General features: G+C 40.9%; 3 protein-coding genes across 3 annotated transcripts in view; 2 read left to right on the top strand and 1 right to left on the bottom strand.

Moving 5' to 3' along the window:
* The window catches only part of ppp2r5b (protein phosphatase 2, regulatory subunit B', beta), a 48,560-nt gene extending 38,627 nt beyond the window's left edge, over positions 1–9,933 (top strand). Inside the window, exons 8-13 of the mRNA XM_033609751.2 lie at positions 1,396–1,449; positions 4,376–4,426; positions 4,664–4,783; positions 4,979–5,106; positions 6,135–6,236; positions 8,822–9,933. Of these exons, the coding sequence (XP_033465642.1) occupies positions 1,396–1,449; positions 4,376–4,426; positions 4,664–4,783; positions 4,979–5,106; positions 6,135–6,236; positions 8,822–9,059 (693 nt within the window). The 3' untranslated portion in view covers positions 9,060–9,933. The remainder of the gene's footprint in view (positions 1–1,395; positions 1,450–4,375; positions 4,427–4,663; positions 4,784–4,978; positions 5,107–6,134; positions 6,237–8,821) is intronic.
* Positions 9,934–16,361: 6,428 nt separating this feature from the next.
* On the top strand, positions 16,362–18,603 carry LOC117246494 (glycoprotein hormone beta-5-like). The gene is made up of 3 exons (XM_033610436.2): positions 16,362–16,418; positions 17,353–17,554; positions 18,331–18,603. The coding sequence occupies exons 2-3, from the start codon at positions 17,354–17,356 to the stop codon at positions 18,517–18,519; spliced, it is 390 nt and encodes a 129-aa protein (XP_033466327.2). The 5' UTR covers positions 16,362–16,418; position 17,353; the 3' UTR covers positions 18,520–18,603.
* A 2,121-nt stretch (positions 18,604–20,724) lies between these two features.
* Positions 20,725–21,473, bottom strand: gpha2 (glycoprotein hormone subunit alpha 2). The gene is made up of 3 exons (XM_033610310.2): positions 21,345–21,473; positions 20,964–21,148; positions 20,725–20,871 (listed from the first exon to the last, which is right to left on the bottom strand). Exons 1-3 carry the CDS (start codon positions 21,463–21,465, stop codon positions 20,767–20,769), a joined length of 411 nt encoding a protein of 136 aa, XP_033466201.1. The 5' UTR covers positions 21,466–21,473; the 3' UTR covers positions 20,725–20,766.

Raw genomic sequence — 21,473 nt, 5'->3', positions numbered from 1 at the left:
TCTGACATAGTGTCTATCGGAACAGACAAAAATGTTGTGTTGTGTGAACCCGGCATAATTAAAAGTAGTTTAAAAGCATTTTTTTATGTGCAGATTTTAACAAATTTACAGTGAAAGGGCCAACATTAGAGATCTCTCGAATGACTTCATACTCAAATATAGACCCTAATTTGACCTGTCACCCTGACAGATCAATATTGGTAAAGTCTCAGCCCAAAAAAGACTACAGTGTCCATAATCCTTAGCCTAACAACGGCCTCCTGCACTCACAAAGCCCGGCCTGACAACAGAATCCAACATCATATTTACCCCAAGCAGTTTCTCTAATGCTTCGCTAATACTTTAAATAGTTTGACCGATCAGCACCTTTATTTTAATCCTCCTCTTTTTCCTACTTTACTTTTATTTCAAACTTGACATCCCTGCTTTCACCAGTCCCTTTTTTTAGCCTCCGCTCCCTCTTTCCCTCTGCCTCTGTAACCATGTTGTGGTGCGAGTGAGGGACAGGAAAGTTAGGGATGGAGCGAGTGGAGAAGACAAACAAGAAAGGTGCTCCGCAGGAAGGAAAAGGGATTAGACGGGAAAAAAGATGAAAGCTGTTTAAGATGTGAAAGCCAGACAGACAGAGAGACAGACGATAGTGCTACAGGTCAGGAGTGAAACAAAGACAGAGACAACAAAAAAAGAAGAAAGAAAGTAAAAAGTGATGTCCTACAAAAAGTTCGAAAACAACCATCAATAGTCTGACAGTACACAACCTCTACTGTCTGCAGCTATACAATTGGAGAATCCAGCACACTTTTATATTGATGACACTTGAACTTACTTATCTAGAAGTTGTAAAATAGACGAGTACAGTAATAATTTCAACAAGGCAAAGGTATAAATAGGACGGAGGAGGAAAGACAGAGAGGCAGAGACAAGAGGTCTAAACTCTATCTCACATTGCCCTTAAGGGACTTCGTGTGTGTGACATCACTCCTTCCGAAGTAAACACACGCACACACAGTCTCCGTCGCCACGGTGCCCACTCGCCACGGCAACCGGCCTGGGCGGAGGGGGCAACCGCAAAACACACACATGCACACGCACACACGTACGCGCACACACACTCGCTGAATAATGGGAAATGATTGCAGATCATATAAGAGGAGACAAGAGCTGATGTCGAAGTACACACGCGCACACACACACACACACACACACACACACACACACACGTGACACACATCTCCCCTTGGAAAACTTGTCTTTCCGATCTTTAGCAGAGTGTAATCCTGAGGGATAAGTGCTAAGATCCCTCTTGTCTCCTTGACAGCTTCAGGGAATGTGTGAGTGTTTTTATGTGTTGGTGTGTGTGTGTGTGTTCTAACCAGGTCTCCTCTGTCTTTATAGCTGGCCTACTGTGTGGTGCAGTTTATGGAGAAAGATGCTACAGTGACTGAATATGTAAGACTTTTTTTCATTACATTACTGTGCTTACAACAAGCCACTTGCTATGTAAATCTAAAGGTTAATAAGTTCTTAATTTTGTAGTTTTGGCCACCGTTTCTATCTGCCAAGTTAACTGCTGTGATATTGCACCATGGTGACATCACTAACAAGATGTCAGACACGGAAAGAAATAATCCTATACGTAGCTGCGCTAATCAGTATTTTCGCCTTGACAGTGGCTCACATGACTACATGTAACCTGACAGTTGTCTCACGTGGTGACAAACCTACAGAGAATTATGGTGCATTCCATTTGACATTCCAAATCAGAAATTTCAACTGGAACACCCCTAACAACACATTCTCACTCCGACCTCGTCACATATTAATGTTTGGTCAAGGACTTTCCATATCCAGATATGACGTGCAAGGTTGTTGAGGTTCTGGGACGCCATGTTAAGTTCTGCCTGGTACATTCATTGTCTTTTTTTTTCACAGGAAATGTACAGTGTGCATACAGTCTCTTTCAAGATAAACACACTAAATCGGTACAACACTGCAAATTGACATTTTTCTTCCTTCAACAACAAATGCACATTGTTTCATTTTGCCAATGCACATACGTGGTTGGGTTTAGGCAACAAAATCATGTGGTTGGTTTGAGGAAAAAAGAACAAGGTTTGGCTTTACAGTCTTATGGGACACAAACTGCGCCCTCCCAGGTGACAGTCAGGTGGTTGTTGGACCCATCTACCACCCCTCCCGCTCACCCTACTTGGACTTTTGCCACCTTAACTTTATTTCTTGTCCTGTCACGTTTCCCCCTGATGCTTCTTGGCGCTGTTAAACTATAACAGTGACCGACCATGTATCATGCCAATGTGAAAGGACAGCTTTTTTTGTTGGTGTCTGATGCAGGAAGTCACTGCCCAAACACCAAATTTCGACGACTTAGTGAGACCCAGTGAGACTGGATTGCCCCTAAAGTCAGATTTTCAACTCGGAAAATTGGAGGAACCTCATCAACCCCTAATGAAAAATCCAATATGACTGTTCCATGCATCAACAGTAGTGAAAGTTGTTTATCAGCACTTCTGTGGACATGTTGCTCCTGTGTTTCATTGTGCAAAATACATCGTAACGCGTTGGGCTCTAGTTTCCCGGCGTAGCGCAGGGTGGCGCAGGGTGGCGAACCCCGCGCAGAGCTAGTTTCAAGCAGCGCAACCCGAGGCGCACTCAGTTTGGTAGTTTGGCAGACCGAGGTGCGCTGAGATGGGTGTGGCGGCACAGCAGGGGGAGGTGTCAACAGATCCAGCTTGGCGCAGTGACAGTTTCGTGCCAAAAGGCTTTGCCAAAGGTGCGCTAAAAGCTCGCCAGCTGAAATCAGGTCTCTGTCAGTGCAGGCGGAGCGCAGCCGGTGTAAGCCGAAGTTTGACTGACCAGCGGATAGTGCGCACATGTCACCAAAACCTCACAGACAGGTTTCCAGAATATCAGGCACATTAACAATGCAATAAATAGCCACAAAACCACTATTCAATGCAACTATTTGCAATCAGCACATAAATGTATCTCTATATCGACTGTCCTGTCACATCTGATGTCAGATCAAAGGGGATTGGCACCATTTGGCACGTTTGGCACGCGTAATGGAAACCCAACCTGATTTGATTAACACAGCTGCAAACTAATGAGTTCACATCCCTCTCAGCCAACCACAAACAGCCACAGCATCAGATAGGGAGAATATATTCAGCATCTGTCATCTTAGAAAAGTCAAAAGAAAACAAACAGAGTGAGACTGCGAGAGAGAAAGAAAGAGAGCACACGCGTGCACGAGAGAAACGCAACATTGATTTACAGTTGTGGTGACCTCCTCCCAGGCTACCTTTGCATCATCAGCCAGTAGAGGTCTGCTCGCAGTTCTGTATATTCGGACACTGCGAGCAGACCTCCCGGACCAAAACATCAGTTTCCTCCTGGGAGAAGTTTGGCTGTCTGACGCTGCTGCTGTCTTCTGCCATGGCAAACTGAGTAAACTCTCAGTAGCTGAGTAGCTGCGCCAGGCGCACGATGTGCCAAACTTGCAAAATCAGGCAGTGCTTACATTGATGTGCCTTGAACTGCTATTGGTGACAGTTACAGACTGTATATAACAATGGACGACATAACAGCTCCCTAAAACATCTCGATCGCATCTGGTGGCTCGCTTTAGTACAGGTCGTAAAGCCCACCTCCTCCATGTTAGCAGATGGGACATGGGCCAACAGGGATCAAAGTACACAAAGATCAAAGTACAATAAATTTTTCTCAGAGATGATTTCTTTAATTTTAGGTACTATTTAACACACTGCTGTATGTTCAAGTGTCTGTGTTTCTGATAAGGATGGTTTTAAATAATTATTTCATGCTGTAAAAGGGGGTTTGACGTCCTGATTGACAGCTCACAATCAACAATGCTGCATGTGATTGATCGGAGTGAAGTATGGGCGAGAACTCTATTCCACACAGATTTCTACTGCACGAACTCTTGCTCCAAATTAGTTATTCAGAAGTAAATCACTTGGAAAACAAAGGTGGAACAGTAACATTTTTACCCAGTCTTTGTGTTGTAAACATCCCTCACAGTTACAAAATGACTCCCTGAATCAACTTTGACATATTGTAGGTAATTTTCCCATGCAATGAGGAGCTATTACCAAAATCTTGAATCTCAGCATTTACCTCAGTGAGTACAGTGTTATCATAACTGACAGAAATGATGGCCAAAACTACAAAATAAGTACTCAATACAAAGTTAATGACATATTTCTTAATGCACTATCCAGAGTATGAATATGAGTTAATGGAGATGGCGCAGATGGACGTCAGCCAGCTACCCTGCTGAGCTAATGGCTGCAGTGTTTATTCATATTAATGCGCTTCATATTTTTCTCTGCAGATCATCAGAGGGCTGCTCAAATACTGGCCAAAAACCTGCACGCAGAAAGAGGTGAGACAGCAGATAATTAAAAAAAGACGCTGATGTTTCTCAGCTTCTCTCATTAGTCACTGACCAAAAACAGCTGTAATATTTTCTCATGTGATACTGTGATTTCTTAAATATTTGTTGCTCTTGCAGGACTCTTGTAGGACTATAGTGTGAGGTGTTTTTCAAAGTGTTGTGGGAGTCATGTGAATGTCTTTTCTGTCCTTTATGTATCGATTATAAAAATGTCTGTGTATGTAGGTGATGTTTCTGGGGGAGATTGAGGAGATCCTGGATGTGATCGAGCCGTCTCAGTTCATCCGGGTCCAGGAGCCGCTCTTCAAACAGATCGCAGCCTGTATCTCCAGCCCTCACTTCCAGGTATACAATGTACCTTCCTACATTTAAACAATGCTGAAATGTTGAAAAGATATCATCTAAAGCATGTATTTTAATAGTGGAAAACCCCAACTAAAACAGTTTTGGGAGTAATAAACCCGCCTACAAATTCATCATGTCACATCAAGAATCATGTTACAGCTTTCTTAAACTCTTCTGTCTGTGTGTTTGTTTTAGGTAGCGGAGCGGGCTCTTTACTTCTGGAACAACGAATACATCCTCAGTCTGATAGAGGAGAACTGTCAAGTCATCCTGCCGCTGGTATTCGCCACCCTCTACAGAGTCTCCAAGGAGCACTGGAACCAGTCAGTGGCTCACACAAACATACAAATGAATACAGCTCATATCTCAGAGCTTTTGATTTTGAGATTTGCGTCAGTGTGGGTGTAACCTCAAGCTGTTACTGATTGCATGGTGGAAGAAGTATTCGGATCCCTTTTTTGAATTAAAATTATCATGTAAAAATTCTGCATTGTGACTAAAAGTCTTGATTTTAGAATTTCACTTACAGGGATACTTTGCTGATTTTCAACCAGGTCAGTGTCACCATGGTGTGGGGAGTTTGTGCAGATGAATGGTGTTTGGCTTTACCCCGCCGTGCTGGCAGTGCTGGGAGCTCCCCACCTGTGCCGTGAGCAAAAATCTGTCAGATGATGCGAAATGGATTTTGGCTGGTGGACGGGTGGGGAGCTCCTGGAGCTGGCAGCTCCTTCATCTTCACACACTCGTCACACCACCGTGATTCAGATCTTGTTAAAAGTTAGGGATGCAAAAGGCACCTCTCTAGAGCCAGTGATTGGTTTGTCCATTCTGGGCTACTGTAGAAACATGGTGGTCCAACATGGTGGGCTCTGTGGAAGAGGACCTGCTCCCTATGTGTTTATGAGGAGCTCATTCTAAGCTAACAAAAACACAACAATTGTTACTATCAGGTGATTATACACATGATTATGACTATGCCACTAGATCCTCCTTAATCCTACACACTGGTCCTTTGAGTGAATGTACTTAGTTATTTTCCACCACTGCTAATGCATAACAATTTCACTCAGCATTTAGCTTCACAGCTGCTGCAAACTCTTATTTCCTGACACTGAGAAATATGTGCAAGCCTTTTATTCTCGAACAGTGTATGAAAAAAGTTAGCATTCGAGCTAATAGTCTACAAGGGACACGTGAATGACCCTCATGTTATTATCCAGGCAACACTTATGGCTGCTAATGGCTTAATCTCTCCAAAACACAAGCTTTTCTAACCTCTATCTCGTGACCCGTAATGCCACGGGACTGGTGACAGTCCAGGTTCATTAAACTTCTCACTCCATCTCTTCAGGACCATTGTGTCTCTGATCTACAACGTGCTGAAGACCTTCATGGAGATGAACAGCAAGTTGTTTGATGACCTCACTGCCTCCTACAAAGTGGAGAAACAGAAGTGAGTGTGACTCACTCTCTTTGTGTGTGTGTGTGTGTGTGTGTGTGTATGTGTGTGTGTGTATGTGTGTGTGTGTTTGTGTCACTGGATACAACAGTGACAACAAGAGGAAGAAACAGAGGGCTCTTAAGTCATGTTTTAAACGGTATTTGTTCCATTATCCATCACATTATATTTCACATTGTGAGCATGTATCGCTTAGGTCATCTTTTCAACATGGATCACATCATGATTCCACTTATTCATGACTCTGTTTTCAAAGTCAAGATAGTGGATACTTGGGAAAACTTAAAGGAGCAGTTCAACATTTTTGCTTTCTTTGCACGAGTGAGATAAGAAGATCAATATCAATTTCATATTTGTGAATTCAGTAAAAGGTAGGGTGTGGTTAACTTTAGCATAAAGACAGGCAGGGGAAACAGCTAGCCTTGCTCTATCCAAAGCTTAAAAATTATGCTTACCAACATCTCTAAAGCTGACTTATTTACATGGCCTGTGTTGTTTGATTTAGCCTTGCAGCAACCATTAGTATCCTCATAAAACTGCACTTTTCATGCTTCCACTTACAATGCAGTTCAGGCCAAATCAATTTTTTGTCTTAAGACCTTTATATTTGAACTCTTCAATTACAAAACTTAATTTGATTAATTTTTTCAAGGCTGCATCTCTTGTCGTCATCAAATGCCATAGGTTGTCAATCAGCCGTTGTCAATAACTTAGTTTAGATAAGCTTGATTTTATTATTTCCACCAGGTGTAAGCCTGGAGGGGGTCATGGGTTTATTTGTGTGCCTACGTGTGTGTATCTGTCTCTCTGTCTCTCTGTCTCTCTGTCTGTCTGTCTGTCTGTCTATCTGTCCGCAGCTAATCTCACATACTACTGGACCAATCAGCCTAATATTTTTTGTGCATATTTTACGATTGTATGCTCAAAGACCTGTTGTGGTTGCACTGATTCACAATTTTTGAAAAACCTGCTTTATTGCAAGTGGTCAACAATAAGCCTTACCTAGTCTGTTGCAGGCATAGACTGTATATAATAATGGACGTTGCTTTTGTGATGTCACCCATTGGTTTGTGGACTGCTGTTATGAAGTCCTGAGTTTGGCATGTCAGCAGCCCCACCCTAAATTTGCATAACTTTAAGCCGTAATACAATGTTAATGGGCAAGTTATATAAAAATTCATCAGTGGTCATGAATGTTGAAATTAGCTACAGAGACAAAAGTGTTTTTTGCTCCAGACTGTGAACTTGTTTATTTCTTATGTAAAGTTGGGCATTTTAACATGGATGAATATGGGGATTTATTCTGTTTTGGAGCCAGCCTCAAGTGGCTGTCAGAGGAACTGCAGTTTTTGCACTTTGCATTTGCTGCATTTTTCAGTCAGAAAGTCTGTCCCTGGGTTGTAGGTAGCAGGCCACATTTTGGCCTTTGTTGTGGCTAAAAAAACTGACATCCATAGAAAAGGTTTTTTATATTTTGAACTGAAGCATCTGCAGAGTAATTCCATACCTGATAAGTTTTGATCCTCTAAATTCAGGCCAGTTACGAGATGAATAAATTGCTGTTTTTGTTATCCTTGCCGCCATCTCGACTGTTAGGAAGTTTGAATAAGATTCAAGTCTTTGTTTGGGAGGGGAGAGGAAGGTGGGGAGAGGGGTCTTGTTGGACATTGTGTCTGAGGGTTGTCTCCTTATAGCCTGTCTCCTGTCTACTCTGGTTAGACCTTGATAATGTAACCTGTGTATTGGCTCCCATTCATTCAACTACTGTCAAGGATATTCACTGCTCCCACCCACATGTTCCCCGATACACCTGCCAGAGATCTGCACTCTAGCACTAGTTTATAGTTAATTTAGAGCTGTTGTTCACATTTTTTAAACCAAAAACTGGAATATTACATTTACTTTGCCTTATTTTTCTCAAATAATTAATGGCATTCTCAAAGTCTTTCTTTGGAATATATGAAATGTGTTTCTATACTGGACCTTAGACAATTTACTTGCAACTAATGTGAGATTATGATCTTACACGCCTGTTAATAGATTTTATGTCTTTGAAGGTCTGCTTCTTTCATGAAAATTATACCCAGCACAGTTTGGGGAATGTTGTTATTTGTATTGCGCTTATGACCATTTCTGTCAACTGAAACCAATTAGTGTTGTCTTTTAATTTTCTTCCTACATGTTTTGTCTAACTAATTAAGATTAAAATTGCCCATTAAGAATTTCATTACATTCATTATCCATCCATTGTGTTCTACAATGTCAGATAAATGATCAAAGAGCACATCCTTCACAGCTGGTGGTCTATTACAACTATAATTACATTAGAAGACATTTGAGGAAAAAGTGTGATGGTAGCTCCAACTCACTCCATCCTTTCTCTTTGGATTTTTGTTTATACTTAATGCCTTCCTGTTAGTAATTGCTCAAGTTGTTCAGTCTTCAGACAATGCTCTTTAAATTGAAGTATTCAATAAAGATCCTTGGGCATATCTGAAACATTTTCCAACAGCTCATTTCTTGTTTCCTTTCTCTCCATCCCTCCTTTTTCTCTTCTTCCCTTCAATGTGCCTCTCCAGGGAGCTGAAGCGAGAGAGGGAGCGTGCAGACCTCTGGCGAGGCCTGGAGGAGCACCAGGAGCGCCGGATGCAGATGCTCACCGAGGCGGCCAGAAACCAGCGCAACCTCCAGGAGCGAGGCGAGAGAGGGGACCCACCGACCCCTTCGTCCCCGCAGACGGCTCACTCCGACCAGCCCGAGCCCAAGCCCAGCGGGGCCTCCTCTTCCTCCTCTGGAGCCGGGGAGAGCGCCACCTAGGTGCTGCTCCACACAGATTGGATAGCACGGGGGGTTAGGGGACAGGGAGAAGACATGAGGCTGATGGTGAAAGTGTTGGGAGAGAAAAGGTACAAAACAAATCCACTGTTCTTTTTATCTTGTATCATCGAGGGCGTGGCTTTTTTTTAAAAAGCGCACAAACTCAGTGATCTGAGGTAAAGACTGCACCTTTTTTTCTGACAGAGTTGTGTGAAACTGGTTCACTTTTTGCTGTACACACATTATGTTGCAGATCAGAAGATGAATATTGTCCAAAAGTGCAGACTGTCATTTTAACTAGTGGCTGGTTTATAAACTGCAGGTCAGTATCCAAAACTGGTAGCTGGCCTGCTTCAAATCAGCCTCAAAATAAGAGATGAAACTTCTCTTTTGGTGCAACACTAACAAAGTTTAACACGTGTCTAACTCGTCTTGATATTTAACCAACCGAGTTTGAGTCTGTACTGTGGCCTTGTATTTATCTTTTGGTCAGAGATGCTTATTTCTTGCGTGGATAGCACAATACATTAATAAACAAAAGAAGCAATTTCACACAAATGTCCCAAAACTATTGACGCACAGACCAGACACACAAACCGTTACACACACACAGACACACCGACGCAGGTACATATTTACTGTAAATGTGAGTAGACAGAGCTACAGAGTGAAAGTGTATCCAGGTCAAACGAAGCTCACACACCAACACTCGATTGACGCACCAAAATATTTCAAACTTTTTTTTTTTTAAATAATTTACATAGACACACACTCACATACGTACAGACTCACACACTCACACACACCGCTGGTTCTGGCGCTAACTCTCCCATTCTGTCGGGTTCCACCAAAGGACGAGCCTAAAGTCCCTCAAGGTTAAATAACCACTGTTGAAGATGACGATAATGATATAAAGTACAATACTGTTCCTTCTTCTTACTTGTTACTCTACTACTACTACTCTACTCTACTCTAAGTACTACTGATGATGATGATGATGATGATGATAATGTTTTTATATATATACATATGTCTCTGGATATTTCTGTAGTGTATTATGGGAGAAACACTAGTGTAGCAGATACCATAAAGGGGAAGGCCGGCTTGAATTCTGGATTCACATCACATGTTAACTGTATGAGGCCATAATGTGAGTGCTGAAATTCAGCGGAATTCCCCTTTAACAGACCTTAAAGAGGGGAGGAATGAACTGGATTGGCTGTGGCTGTTTTTCTTTTATTTTGAAATTCTGGGGTGTTTGTGGTGCGTTGGGTGAATTCTAAAGGGGTGTTGCGTAAAAAAAAATATCCCAAAACATTCCATGTTTAAAGGTTTATTTATTTATTTATTTGTTTGTTAAAGGTGCCCTTTGGAGATTTTTGCAAACAAAATTATGTTTACATTCAGTGTTACACACCAAAACACATTTTGTGTATGTCTTGAATGCATTCCCTTCATCATAAGACATATGTAAAGTTGATTTTTTAAATTATTTTAACTCTTGCATTGTTTACATAAATGTTTACTTGCTCGCAATTCTCTTCTTCCCTGCCTTTGTTGGCATATTGAAAAGTTTCTTTGCACCTTACCGCCATCAGTTTCAAATCAGTGGAATAACATAAAAACAGTCAAGTGCATCGCCCATGTGCCCATGTGCCCATGTGCATACATGTGAAACCTTTAGCGCAATACAAACATAATGGGGACCTGCTCATAAAAACATTGCTCTATAGCACTACTAGTGGTCAAAAATGCCACAGGGCACCTTTAATTTTAAAGAAGTGACGACTTTTGGGTGAAAAGTTTTACAAAGTCATTCATTTTTCCTAGGTTACATTGTGCAAAGTTGAAGTTTAGAACCCCCCAATTTCTTACCAAAAATGTATCCAAGCAGACGAGTAAACCCCACCCAGCCCAGAGGTTACTGGAGGACAAATAAAGCGCACCACAAGTGTTTCAGACCAAAAGAAAAACACATTAATCCAGTTGGATTTCTGAACCCGGAGCGTCTGTTCCTTTAGGCTCAGCAGACCTGATGCTGCTAGATGGCGACCATGACGATGATAACTTTTTTTCGGTGTGAACCAAGAAAAATCTGTTTATTCTTGTCTGATCATTACGATAGAGTGACGGGATAAAGAGTGGGGGGGTGGGATAAAACAGAAAAAAATTATTTTAGCAATATTTTCATTCTTTCAGGATAATCTGTGTGTTTTAAGGGGGTTAAACAGGAAGTGGGTGTCACACTCAAATGTTTACCCCCCACTCTTGTTTTTACTCCTGTTGCGTCCTTGATATTCACATTGTCTTAAAGGTACTTTCTGTGTAAAATTATTTGATGAAAAATGATTTTGCTTTGTAATTATGTTGTTTTTTTTCTTGGTTTTTGTATGATCTTGTTCATTTTGTGGAAAACTGATACTGATGCTATTTATTTTCTATTTGATCAGGAAATGTAACCTTATTTGAAGATGGTCAGGTTGTGTGTGTGTGTATGTGTGTGCGTGTGTGTGTGTGTGTGCACGCATCGGTGTGTATCCAGTGAGTGAATCAGTGAGCAGGAGATGTGCGTAGACAGAGCGATAGAGAACGAGAGAAAGCAGCTCTCTCTTTGTTTCTTTTTCTCTCTCTCTCCTTCTCTCCTTCCTGAGGGACAGGGTTTGAATCCGAATGTATAGTGAAACAAATCGATTGATTGTTTTTTTGACGCTTGAGACGCAGAGCTACCTGTCGGCTGCTTCGTAACCAAACATTCAGAAACCCTTCAGACCAGCAGTTTTTCAAAACACTCACTTCAAATCATGCCTGAGTCAACAAGGTTTTGAAATCCATTTGACTTGCAGCCCTCAAAATGGTATTTCAAGTTTTATTGAGCTGCTGATGACTGATTCACACCCAATCTACCATTGCTTCTCTGTACAAAAGAGGTTGTTGCTTTCAAACATTGACACTGCAGCTTTGCATTTCATTTCATTTGCAGATGTTGCATTCAACATTCAGGGTATAACTTCCAACACGTTTGTCAGTCAAACCAAATATTTTCAAATTTGTGCATAAAAGTTCGGTGCTGAGTTTGGAAACAGTAGTTGTAGTGACATTAACAACGTCAAACTTTCTGCAGCTTGTCACATGTCATGGTCTTCATCTGGGATGGCATTGCTCGGTTGTCCTGGAGATGGCTCAGTAGTCATTATATGACTGAAGTATGGAACTTTTGTACCAGGTGTTTAGAGTCACCCTGGTGAGTAAGTGGGTCAATTTTGAGCCGCAAACCCCCTTTAGTATTGTTAGCACCCACCGTTAGCTCTGCAGTGTGGTGCTAATATAGTTTACAATGCTAAAGGTGTTTTACGGCTCAAAATGAAACCACTTATTCACCGGGGCTACCTGGAGGCGGGGACTGGAGGGTGGCCACCATGTTTTCATACATAATGCCAAATGAGTGATGCTGTTAGCTTGTTCCCACCCAACCCAGGGCATGCGCAGTGCAGAGCGGCCAAGGCTAGCTAACTGGAAGTCGGGCAGTGAGCACTATGTTTCAGCAAGTTAACGTGATTGGCCATCTATCTTGTCAGCAAAGTCAATAGTAAAAAATAGGGGGAAAGACATTTACATCACAAAACATACAATTTTACCACCCTTTAAATCGATAATGCATGAAATGCAGCGCTAAAGCTCAGTGAGTTAACAGAACGCATGAACTCATTTTGCTTGAAAATCAACCAGTTAGTTCCCATGTATTGAGTGTTGGGTAAGGGTTAGGGTTAGGGGCTATTGAAAGCAAACTTAACCAAAACTGACATCCCTAGTAAACTCCATCTGCTGATGAAGACTGTGAGATAAGATTGAAAGCTCCAGAAAACGCTAGAAATTCGAACCTGAGTTACCATCATTACACGTGCTAGTGGTTCCCAACTATTTGGCTTGTGACCCCTTAGAGCAAACAACGTCCCCCTGACCTTCATAAGGACATGAGTTGCAAGCAGTTCAACCAAAGAGTGTTTTCCCTCCTTAAATAGTTTTGAATGTACGTTTTTTTTTAGAGGCCTCAAGAGGTAAAAGTTTCCAGTATTTCTCAAGAAAAGAGAAAAAATTTAAAAATTAATAAAGAAATAATGTGTGTGTTACAATTAGGTGCTCAACCTCAAAAATACAAATCAGAAGAAATACGAAAGAGCAAGAGGAAAATCTGAAAAATTATATACTTTTATGTATATAAAAATGTCTTATTTTGTTTTCCCGTTCTTCTAATTAACTTGTGACCCTTCTGATTTATCTCAGGACCCCTGAAGGGGCCCCAACCCTTAGGGTGGAAACCACTGACATGTGCCTCTCTTCTCTCTTCACACAATGGGAGTGTTGAAGAAAAGTGCACAAATTTGCATGAACGATGCTCCATGGCAGCCACAGATAATGCAATGATGGATTAGGTGTAATAGCAGCCTCATACCAGAAAACACCTCAAAACCTGCACCTGCAAACACCATCTGGCTGGCATGCTGAAGAGAAAAAAATCCATTTGGTTGGATTTCGAACGTTTTGATTCAGGCACTCAAAAAACACAACTGAAAAGAGACAAAACTTGACCTCGCTGTCATAAAACTCAGCTTACTTTCTGATTTTTGTTTTGGCTCGCTTACACACAAACCCTCTTGATTGTTATTGTCAGTCAGTCAGCTGACTCGGGAAAAACAGAACCCCAGCTCCCACTGTTCTCGAATTCTCACTTTTATTGATTAATAGTAATATTCCTCGATCTAGAATTCTGTCGTACGTTCTAGAACTGCTCCAGAACAGGAAGCGAGAGAAGAGAGAGTGTTCGTAGAGAGATTGGGTATCGCCTCACAGACAGCCATCGAACGCTGGTTTCATTCACTGTCACATTTCCTCTCTGTGGCCATTTTCATGTGGCCAAGTGTAAACGTATGCTTTAAATCAGAGGGGTGGTGTGAATGGACTTGATGAAAGCAGCCAGTGAAGATTACAAAACAGAGGAGGAGAAAGACAGAGGAAAGAAAAGACGTAGAGTTAGACACGATAGAATGGCAATAAGTCAGAGCAACAGTAACAGAATGAGAATATAATGTTACCGAAACCTACAACTGCATTACGTAGCAATTTCACTGAATTTCTAGATTTGCACTGTCTGCCCAATGGTCTGTGTTTGTTGTGTTGAAGAAAAACCTTAGAGAAGATGATTAAGACGATGCAGAAGAAGAAGAAGAAGAAGAAGAAGAAGAAGAAGAAGAAGATGTATATTTTGGGGACCAACACAGCGGTGGGGGGTTTGAATGTAGAGAGGCTTACTACTGTACGTAACATTACAGGGGGGTGTAGAATGGAGAAAAAAAACTATGTGCTAAAAATGAAACTTCACTTTGAGAAAACACTCTGAGAGTCTGTGCTGTTTTGTGTGTCACCTCTTTTGTCTTAATAATGATCTCAGTAATATTAACTCCACTTCCTTTTATTGGTATTTTGATCAACAGGCATAATTCATGTTACTTAAAGCTGAACCAATATATAATCCTATATCGACAGTGTGTCGCTTGTATTACAAACTCACTGAGAATTTTCAACTTTTCAATTCTTCAACTTGTAGAATATTGTTTTGTTTTTTGGGCCCACAAGCTCAATTTCCTGTGAGTTGGTGGTGATCAAAGCAGAGCTAAAAGGAGAGTAAATGTAGGATTAACATTCATCCGACAACAAAACCCAACTTAAGATGAATGCTGATATTGCTTTGTGTTACCTGCCTCAGATGTTATCAGCCCATTAAATGGCTGTTGTCATCTGAAGCATAGATTTGAGGTAAGGCCCTACTCTACCTCCTATATTTACCTCTATGTTGGGCTGCAACCTTTAGTGGCCGTAGTAATCATGAAGGGAGCAAAGAAGGAAGTCAGGTGATGTATATTAAAAGAGTGACAAAGTCTATGTAAGGAGGAGGTAAGGCTGGATGGATGGGTCAAACAAACACAAGACTTTGACCCAACAGATCGTTATATTTGACCAGCGAGGAGCCCAAGTCAGCTTTGACTTACTTTAACTGGCTTATGTAAGTTTTCTTACATAATATATGTAATGTACTTAACATTCGTATATAACTTATGTCACGCAACAAAAGTACTCATTTTAACCCAAAACAAGACCCTTTCCTCAACCGAACCCAGTAATTTTGGTGACTAAACCTAACCAAGCATTGGTACCAACTGGTTGGTGCAATATGCCCAGTCTGAAGCATTATAATGGTAGTGATAACAACTGATACTGGACATTTAATGGGTTGAAAACATTCAAAAAAGATGTTTGTATCTATTGGATGTGTTAATAATCAACTGTTAACTTGTACATTAGCCATACTGTGATAATATGTCAATCTTGTTTGGCGAAAAAAGTCCTGCTTTAATCTGCTAATAAGTGTATTTGAATTACATGTAGGTGTTAACTCCTTTTTTACAAACCTTTTTTTTTTTTATATTTTTGCTGAATATTTTCAGTGCAGGCTACACCATGGTCATGGTCACCATTTTTTCCCATTAATTTCCATATGGTGTCAAAATCGATCACTGTGTAATTCACGTGTAAATCAAGTTGTGGAATTCATCACAATGAACATCAAATCTGCAAAACAGTTTGACCAATTACCTGATATTTCATTGCAGTATGATAGAGCAGTAAATGGAAACCAGTGGCTGCATGAAACAGCTGGAAAAGTACACCCAAAAAATCTAAAGCAGCATGGTTTGGAAAATGGGAAACTGTGATATAAAGTATAGGTAAGCTTCAGTAAATGGGTTAAAAAAAAATGCACTACACTGGTATGGTATGGAACTTTAACAGCGGAGGAGACAATTACTCAGATGAGTTCACAGTATCTGGATTAATCCCCTAACTCTGGAATTGACAGGGCTTCTTAAAGTCACAGCCAGTGTACCTTTTGTCTAATTATATGGTGTCAAGGGGTTTAAATTACCCAGTAAGAGTTTTAAAAGTTCTGTCCTTTGTGTTCATATTACCAGTCCTTTGTCAAGTTGAATACTGACAATCCTTGCATCACTGAAAGGAGACCAGAGTTGGATAAAGAACTGCACACACACTCACACAGAGAGATACAGGCTGAGGTTAAGAAAACATAGACAAGCATCAGTATTTTCCAGGGAGTCTCCATTATTTCTGGCTTGGGGTCTCTAATGGTATTTCATTGTAATTGCTATGATGTCAGAGTGTCCGTCCGCCCTAATGGCCTTCCAAAAAATAACAACAAGGACAGATTGGTTCCATTCACTGCTTGTTGTCCGGGCAGAGAGACACCGGAGTCCAGCAGCTCAAATCTCTGCAAGATCTTCAGCTGAAAAGGTGAGAAGTGTTTCTTTAAACATCCATTATGTAATGCAGGGCAGGTATGTAGAAGTCATTTTTACTATTAATTCATTTTTAAGATATTTTATACTTCTTTAAAGACAAAGAGTATACATAATTGTGTTAGCAGGCTATGTTATACCACAGATACAGTGGTATAGCATACTTGGAGTTATTGTACTCAGTGAAGACAGTGTGGTGTTAGTGGTCACACTGCCTATAAAACTATTCACATCATTGTGTTCATGCAGAAAGTATTTTTATTTCAGTGTTATATTTCTTAATACAAGTGAAGCACTTTGCAGTCTGGCTGAGTTAAGATGATTCCAGTTTAGTACAGTTTAAGTGGTATACTGGAAGAGGAATTAAGCAGATGTCTCCAGTAGTTTTAAAGAAATGACTTTTGATTCTGATTGAAACAAGAAAAGAAAAAGAGCTTTTTATGCATGGAAGTGAAATTAAATAACTATATTTCACATTTGTCACTAAAAATGTTTTGTTATTGTTTATTTTTCGTTAGAAAGTTAGTTTAAGTTATTAATTTCCCCTTTAAATTTTTTTTTTTTTTTTTGCAGTGTATGCAGTAGGTCTCTGGTACTATTGTCTGAGGTAGCCATAATGAACACTAGAGGGGGTTATGAGTCATGCTGAATGTCACAGTTTACCGCTCTGGAAGTCTTGTGCCAGCTCCTGTGGATCATCTCCATCTTTAGATATAAAATGTTGACAATAAAACCATCAGAAGTTCATTATCTATTTTATTAAAGAGGCCAAACTGAATATTTTAATCTGTAAACATGACAAAAACAGGACATCTTTATTTTAAGGTGAACTGTATCTCACCCAGGTACAGAAGGTCACTTGTAGCTGAGGAATAATAAATACACATACATACATACTTAATTTTTCTCTCTTTACCCATCATTCCCAGCATGCATCTCCATCCCCTGTCCCTCTCTTGCTTTCTCCTCCTGGTTGCCGGGGCAGCCGTGGTGTGCGTTACTGTGACAACCACACTTCACGGTTTCCGGGGCTGCGCTGTGAGAGAGTTCTCCTTCGTGGCCCAGAAGCCTGGCTGCAAGGGACTGCGCATCACCACAGAGGCCTGCTGGGGGCGTTGTCACACCTGGGAGGTAACATTCATATACAAACACACACACTAACACACAGTAAAGTGAGCATCAGTTACATTCAGCCAATGAAAGAGTCCCACTTTTTTCTCTGTTGCTATTTCTGAAAAGTTCCATAATACTGGATTTTTGAGACATCAAATAAATGATTAATGACCCAGGACTCAACCCAAACCATAAGAAGGCCGATGACCAATTCTCGGCTCTGACCAATACATCATTGTCGTAAGAAGTGCTTAAATCCCTCCAGGCACTGAACTTTAGCCGAACTCATTCAAGTTTGCAGGGATTCAGATTTCACCTCTGAGTTAATTGAAAAACCAAGTTTAGGGGAACTCGGTCAGATTCAAAGCCTTTAGAGGAGAAAGCTCTGAATCAGCAGCAACAGAGCTGAGTCAGTCACATGGCAGAGGTTCAGTGTTAGATTTTATAATCCACGTTGGATTAAAAAGATCTTAACTCAGAGACCAATTACTTTTTCATAGACTTTCAATAGCATCTCATGGTCCTCATCACAATTAGAGTTTAACTTCTTTTTTTTTTTTTTTTAGTAGGTGGAGTTTTCAACTGCGTCCACATACCTCTGTCCACAGAAGACAGTGAGACGTATAGTTAAAAGCTTAGGGAAGAGCTAGGAAGTGGACTCTGAGTTCAAGAATGAACAAATGTAATCGAAAATGTCTGGTAGATGTAGAGATCTCACAAACTTGTTGCATTCACTCCTATCAATGAAGAGCAAAGTAACCTGTGTACCACCTGTGTGTGTCTGAACCCCACAGAAACCTGTGCCAGATCCCCCCTACATCCACAGACATCACCGCGTGTGTACGTACAGTCGTACCCGCCACATGACCGCCCGCCTGCCGGGCTGCCAGCCCAACATCTCCCCTCTCTACCACTACCCCATGGCCCTGCACTGCCACTGTGCCGTCTGCTCCACACAGGACACGGAGTGTGAGACCTTCTGATGGGCAGGACACTGCTTTCAGCAAACAATATAATCAACAGTATCACTGATATGAATGACTCTGAATAAAATGATGACATCAAAACATTTGAGTAAGTGTGATACTTGACATTTAGTAACCTAAAAATGAGTCTTTCTGTAGACTGACGAAAACGTGTGTATAGTTATATATCTGTTAAATGTGTCTTAATGTAAGAAAGGAGAAATAACAGGGCAAGCATTACATTTCAAAATAAGAGTTCTGGGATTCTTTGCTGTGATGGCCACAATAGTAAATTTAAGAACACAAAGATAAAGTCATAAACAAATTGAAGTACATATCAACTGCAGCTATGGTTAGTTATGATTCTTGTCTAAAATTATAGATCTTGGCATCACATACATTCTGAATTCCAGCTGTTGTATAGTATCGATTACCAACCAAACCAAGTGAAAAAGAACCCTGGGGCCCAACACTCTGAGGGATCCAAAAGCCCTGGGTTTGTTGTGATTATAGTTTACTGTAATTAGACACAGTACAATTTTGTTTGGGTTTGTTTTTTTACAATTGATAACTAATCATCAAGTTTTTATTGTACTCACATGGTGCATATTTCTATAAAAATCTGTTTAAGTAGTTCAGTTGAAGGTGACATGATGCATTCACATTGTACAGAGAGATGGTGGTGATGAGGTGAACAGGGACCCACAATGATGTTGTGGGGACACATCTCCCTTGTGGGGACAAAGTCAAGCTTACAACGTTTATCATTACATTTAAGGCTTAAGACTTGGTTCAGGTTAAGGTTAAGATAAAGTCAGATATTAGAGGTAAGGGTTAGGCATGTGGTGGTCATACTATAGGTTGAGGTAAGTAATGTCCCCTTAAGTGACGGAAACAAGTTCACGTGTGTGTATAACGTAAGAAGAGAAATCAAATGTCCACATTATTGAATTTACAGTTGCAGAATAGAAATTTATTGAAAAACAAATTAATCACAAAGTATACAGTGCATTCTTTCTCGTTTCATTTCATTGACATTTCCAACATTATTTGGTTTCATATTATTTACAAAATGTCCTTTAATTCAAATTCATAAATATAAATAAATTTGTACATTCTTTGGTCTCTTGTCTGTGTTTAGTGGTTATTGCAAAGATTGAAACTGTATATATGACCTTTTTATTGATTCCAAAGTTTGACAGTATATTTTTGGATAATGAGTTTGATTGATTATAATCCTGGAGTCTCTGTGTACTTACACTTGCTACTGAGTAACTAAATATGAAGGGTGATGTGACTATTTCTTATTTGTAGCTGCTTACAAAGTCAAGTGTCTGCCAAGCCAAGCCTCAAAGGAAAAAATATAAAATAAAAATGTTCAGTTTTTTCGACGTATGTGTGACAGAATGGTTTATACAACCTTTAACACAAATGTGCATCAATCAAGTTTTCGAGAAAAACATCCCTTACATAACATTTAAGACACGCAGGCTCGCACACACATGCACATGCACACACAAACATACACACATCTTTAGAGACATCTAAAAGTGTGAATTTTCCATTTTAATTTCAATCCTAAAATACCACCCCTTTCCAATATTATCAGCCCATTAAATGGCCGTTTTCAGTTGTTATCTCTACCGTTATAATGCTTAAGACGGTGCAAACTGCACATACTAGTAGGCCAGAAGGGTAAAAGTCCTGTGTTTGCTTTACCCATGTATTCACCCCAACCTCCTCTTTGCAGACTTTTTTCTCTCTATACTACATCACCAAACTTACTCCTTTGCTCCCACCACAATTATTCTGGCCACTAGAAGTCACAGCCTAACATTACAGGTAAATATGAGAGGTAGAGTTGGGCCATACTACCTCATATCTATGCTTGTGATGACAACTGATAACAGGCATTTAGTGGGCTGATAACAATCAAAGCGGGTGAAGGTTGTGGGCGACTGATCCAGAGCAGGTGCCACTCTGCCTTTGAGCCTTTTCTGTCCACCATCCTTTGAGAACACAAATGAAGGAAACCCTGGTTTTGACAGTAACTTGGCAGAAAGCTGATTCTTTTTCAATTAAATAAGTTAAAGATTTTCTTCAACATTCATAACAAGTCGACATATACGTAGAGAAAGGATAGTTAGTGGTTCATCACTAAAGCTTTTGTATTTCAATCATTTACCAGAGCTTGTACCGCTTAACTGACTAAATTTGGTTCTGATCCTGGTGTACTTTTGGTATGCAGCATATCATCTTGATGTATCAGTAGCGGGACTTGCGGCACATGTCGCAGCGACAAGCCTTCGCTGTCAGGATCTCAATTTCGTCATGGTGACGACCTTGAGGGCAGTCCAGGGGAACTTTGACCTTTGGTGAGAAAAGGAGGACATGAGCATCTAGCAAACATGATTTAAAACGAGAAGCAGTAGTTAACCCCCCTTTTTTTCAGTTCCCCCCACCTTAGCCTCCTTGCTGATGGTGCAGCATCTGGAAGCAGATGTGATGTTGTGAGTGAAGTTTGAGGCCACCAGCACAGAGTATCTGGATGGAAAGGCGCTGGACTCGCAGTAGCCCACGCAGGCGTAGACCAGGTGGGTGCCCTTACATGTGCCACGACGGTCACTGCGGATGGTCACGTTGAAGGCTGGAGACAGGAGACAAGATGAAAGGATGAGTGAAGGTGAAGGGAAACTAGTACTGTATGTGTGCGAGTGCTGTTGCTGTTCTCAAGACCACATTTCCCATAAGCCCTGCTACTCCCTGATAATATGCACCTAAATGGTCTGGATGCTGTTTGTAGGGGACACTGTGAATGCATTTTGAAACAGCGTGTTACTTACGATGCAGGTGACACCCTGGGGTGACGCCGTCATGGCTCCAACCGATAGGAGAGAAGAGCAGCAGCAGTGACATCACTGGTAGGACCAGCAGGCAGAAATGTGAGGTCATGCACAGCGACATCTGGATGG

Source organism: Epinephelus lanceolatus, chromosome 22 (assembly GCF_041903045.1).
Source record: "Epinephelus lanceolatus isolate andai-2023 chromosome 22, ASM4190304v1, whole genome shotgun sequence".
Classification (NCBI taxonomy): domain Eukaryota; kingdom Metazoa; phylum Chordata; class Actinopteri; order Perciformes; family Serranidae; genus Epinephelus; species Epinephelus lanceolatus.
The sequence above is the reverse complement of the archived record's forward strand: the minus strand, read 5'-3'. Positions and strand labels throughout refer to the sequence as shown.

Coding starts and splice junctions, on each gene's coding strand:
- LOC117246494 (XM_033610436.2), top strand. CDS start 17,354: ATGCATCTCCATCCCCTGTCCCTCTCTTGCTTTCTCCTCCTGGTTGCC. Junction 17,555..18,330: donor GGCGTTGTCACACCTGGGAG/GTAACATTCATA, acceptor TGAACCCCACAG/AAACCTGTGCCAGATCCCCC.
- gpha2 (XM_033610310.2), bottom strand. CDS start 21,465: ATGTCGCTGTGCATGACCTCACATTTCTGCCTGCTGGTCCTACCAGTG. Junction 21,149..21,344: donor CCCAGGGTGTCACCTGCATC/GTAAGTAACACG, acceptor TCCTGTCTCCAG/CCTTCAACGTGACCATCCGC. Junction 20,872..20,963: donor CCATCAGCAAGGAGGCTAAG/GTGGGGGGAACT, acceptor TTCTCACCAAAG/GTCAAAGTTCCCCTGGACTG.